At 42.6% G+C, this 3,900-nt stretch overlaps 1 protein-coding gene across 1 annotated transcript; it reads right to left on the reverse strand.

Annotated features, from left to right (window-relative positions):
* Positions 1-2,264: 2,264 nt before the first annotated feature.
* Positions 2,265-3,518, reverse strand: foxe3 (forkhead box E3). Its single transcript, XM_069150335.1, has one exon. The coding sequence runs from the start codon at positions 3,516-3,518 to the stop codon at positions 2,265-2,267; it is 1,254 nt and encodes a 417-aa protein (XP_069006436.1).
* Positions 3,519-3,900: the final 382 nt, after the last annotated feature.

Consider the following 3,900-nt stretch of genomic DNA (forward strand, 5'->3'; position numbering starts at 1 on the left):
CAAAAACAGAGGTATGAAAGTATAACGCAGGAAAAGTGCATTAATGCTTCCAGACAAAATCAAAACACTTTAAAGACCCAATCAGAATAAAAAACAGAAAGTGTCTGATTTTTTATATGGCCCACTACACAGAGCTTTTGCAACATTAAAATCTGTTTACTTATTCCCCTGCTGAAAATTTGCGTCATTAAACAACAGTCAAACAACAATTAGCAATGGAAAAAAAATCTTTGCATAAGAGTTTCAGCAGTCTCACATGCCGAACATCTTGCTTTTGCTTCCATCTAGTGGTAGGAACTTTTAACCTACTGTCTGATCCCTTCAGTTCACTCTAGCACATAAGAGGACATCGTGGTTAATACAAATACTGTTTGTTCTTACTGAATGAGAAGCTCTATAGAAGGGGAAGTTATGAGAGCTGGCGTTCACGTTGAATTTGACCAATGCTGCTATTTGCTGTGAGACTTTTACATTTTGAAAATGCTGAAGATGCTATTTTGTTTTAAATTAGAGGCTTCGTCCAAACAACCATTCCAGTTTTCACTGGCTATTGATTCAGCCCAGCGCTAGATTATGTGCAGGGATGCTTTGACCCAGGAGGCCCCAGGCCTATTAGTAATTTAGATTTTTATAAACTCCTTCTGTCTCTCTTTATCTGTTGTATTTGTGATTTCATTGTTATCTGAAGTTTTCTTTGAGCAACATTTCAATTAAATTAAGAACACCAAAATGTCACCACATGTTGCACATTCACTGATTCTCTGACATCATCAAAATTGTCCTCTCTCAAACAACTAAATAGAATATTTAGCATTCTCTTCACTACATTACTTCCTTTACTTTCACATGACCTCAGTTAACTATAGGGAAGGGATTTTAACAAATGATGATTAAACATAAGGTGTAATGTATAACTCTAAAGAATGTCTATTGTCAGATAAAAATCAATTTTATGACTAACAACGAAAGCATTTTAATTACAATTATCCTGGATAGAGAAAACAGAAGGGTTAACGCAATTAACAGAATCTGAGGAAAGTACTTTATAAAGCATTACAAAATAAAGGAATCGATAATGAGAAAAATGTTGAAGATGTATCACAGACTCAGTAGGCTGAAATGTAGAAGAGAATACACATTCATGCAACATCCTTTTCGCAATCATTGTGTTGTTAAAGGTATTCAACAAGGCCGGTTTAGCAAATTTTTTAACACAGTTAAAACTATTTATACACTGTATGGGTTTGACTGATAATTCCTATTTTGGATCTCCTGTAATTTGTATTTAAATTACTTTTTATTATTATAATAATGTTTAACAATTAATATTCTGTTCTTTTTTTTTTTTATATATAATCTACATTCTTAGGTTGTGTATAATTTGTATTTGTCAGTCAATACTCAATAAAAACACAATGTTTTTTTGGGCTTTTAAATAAAATCAGTCCTAATTTTATGTTTAGGCTTATAAAAATTACATGTAAATATGATCACCCAAAATTACATTTTCAATTGTCCAGGTCCGAATTTTGAGGCATGATTTATTATAAAGAACTGACTACATTTGTGAGATGGTTTATTCCATATCATTTTCTCACTTATACGTTTTAAATGCAGATACTCATTTTGAATTGTGTTCATAGATTTTAATTGTTTTTACTGACTGATTGCATAGTCTCCATGAAACATGACGTTCTTTTTGACAGGTTTTATGTCATGAATAAAGACCACATTTATTTTATTGTAAAAATCCATTTATTTCAAGCGACTTGTCGCCAGCAACGATAACACTCCTTTTAATAAAGTCTTTACATCAGCAAACTATTTACACACAAAAAAACAGCAGAGTTGAATTATAGTATAACAAACATGTAAACTTAATGACAAACTGTAAAACACAGGAAATATGAACGCAGCTGTGGCACCATAAAACACATTAAACTCTGAGATGAAGTCATGGAATGTGTCAAATGGATCTGAATGGCTTTACACCTTTTAAACAGGAATGTTTTATAGTGAGGCTCGGTCATGAGGTGTCCTTTGTGGTCCTGGCAAAAACAAATTGTTACAGTAAATAATCTGTCATACATTGGAGTCTTTGGTGACATAATAGTAGGCCTTCGCATCTCTTATGGCCTGTCAGGCTATAATATCCCAGTAATATACCTATTTATTGAGGGCACATTATGGGACTATTTAGTAGCCTTCCTTTCTACAAAAAAAAAAAATTTCTTTGGGGGGGGGGGGGGGGGGTAAATAATATCTCACATATACCGCTCTAATCCTGACGCAAAATTGGCTTGTCTCATGTAAGTGTTGTTGTAGGAGTTCATGGGGCTGGAGAGTCCCAGCAGCTGCTCCGTATGCTCGGCGCAGGAGCTGGGGCGCAGGGCCGGCAGGGAGAGGCGGTTGCCCGAGCAGTACACCTGGGAGCTCCCTGGGGAGAATCCGGACTGGCTCATGGTGGGCAGGTTTGGAGGGGAGGCCGAGGAGGAGTACGGGTACCCGGCGGTCAAGTTGGACGATAGGTTCCCGCTGTTTCTGCTCAGCATGTTCGCCGACGGATTGACAGTCTGGGTCTGGAAGCACGCAGACGGGTCGGTGCTGGTCACCGAGCAGCTGGAGGTCATGGCGCCCAGGTCACCTCCACCCAGCCCCAGCGCGTGGGAGTTGAGCTCTCCACCCGGGCCGCTCTGCGCCACCGTCTGCTGGCTGATGATGTTGTCGATGCTGAACATGCGCGGCTGTCCTTGGCCGACCCCGGCGGAGGTCTGGTAAGGATGCAGCATGGCCGGATGCGGGGATGTGGTTGTAAGCTGAGAACCATAACCTGACCCTATCCCTGCGTACAGGGTGTTAGGGTACGATGGCCTGCCCATTGGTGTAGGGGTAAAGGCGCTGGAGCTCTGCATGTAGCCCGGGTAGGTGCTCACATCTGTGCGCTTGAACCTTTTCCTCCTCCTCAAAAAGCTCCCGTTGTCAAACATGTCCTCAGCTGCGGGGTCTAACGTCCAGTAGTTGCCTTTCCCTGGTCTGCCTGGCTCTCTGGGGATCTTCACAAAGCAGTCATTAAGGGTGAGGTTGTGGCGGATTGAGTTTTGCCACTTCTTCGAGTTCTCCCTGTAGAAAGGAAAACGCTCCATGATGAACTTATAAATGCCCCCCAAGGTGAGCTTCCTCTCCGGGGAGTTGGCAATGGCCATGGCGATAAGAGCGATGTAGCTGTAGGGAGGTTTCCCCCTCTGCACGGGCCTCTTCCTCCGCCGGCTCCCTGTGGACAGGTGCTCCTCCGTCTGGCCCAGAGCGGCTCCATCCTCCGTGTTCGGACTGTTGCCCCGCGGCTCCGACTTGATCAGAATGTTGTCCTTTGACCGTGCCTGCAGCATCAGAGGCGGCGGGGGTAGCGGCGAGTCCAAGCTCACGTTTGGAGACATGACAACGGGGCTTGCCTCGGCGGGCGAGTGCTCTGCGGTCATGTTGCACATGCCAGAGAAGTAAGAATAATTTGCCAGATTCATAAAAGAAACAATGTGACGAACTTCTTTTTGTTGAAATGATCAGATGTGGGGAAAATGCCCGTGAAAGAAACAAGTATTTTACTCCTGACTGGTCCCTTGCTGTGGCCAAAAATAGCCCGTGTCCTGCTCTGGTGTTTGGGGTGTGTGTGTGTGTGTGTGTGTGTGTGTCAGTCCAGGTGAGAGGAAGGCGTTGACAGTTTTATAAGACAGGGCAGGAATGACGCCACTGGGTGGCCAGTGACGATGGAGGCAGGAGGACCCACCACCCATCCACCAAAAAACTTGTATTTCTCTAACAGACAGAGGGGACTTATAGTGTATCACAATAGCTTATAATTGATAAGGAAATTATATGATCGAATAGTAACAGTGCTGCATTTTT

This window comes from Embiotoca jacksoni, unplaced genomic scaffold (genome assembly GCF_022577435.1).
Source record: "Embiotoca jacksoni isolate LCO1_2020_lvr unplaced genomic scaffold, fEmbJac1.0.p SCAF_16, whole genome shotgun sequence".
Taxonomy (NCBI): domain Eukaryota; kingdom Metazoa; phylum Chordata; class Actinopteri; family Embiotocidae; genus Embiotoca; species Embiotoca jacksoni.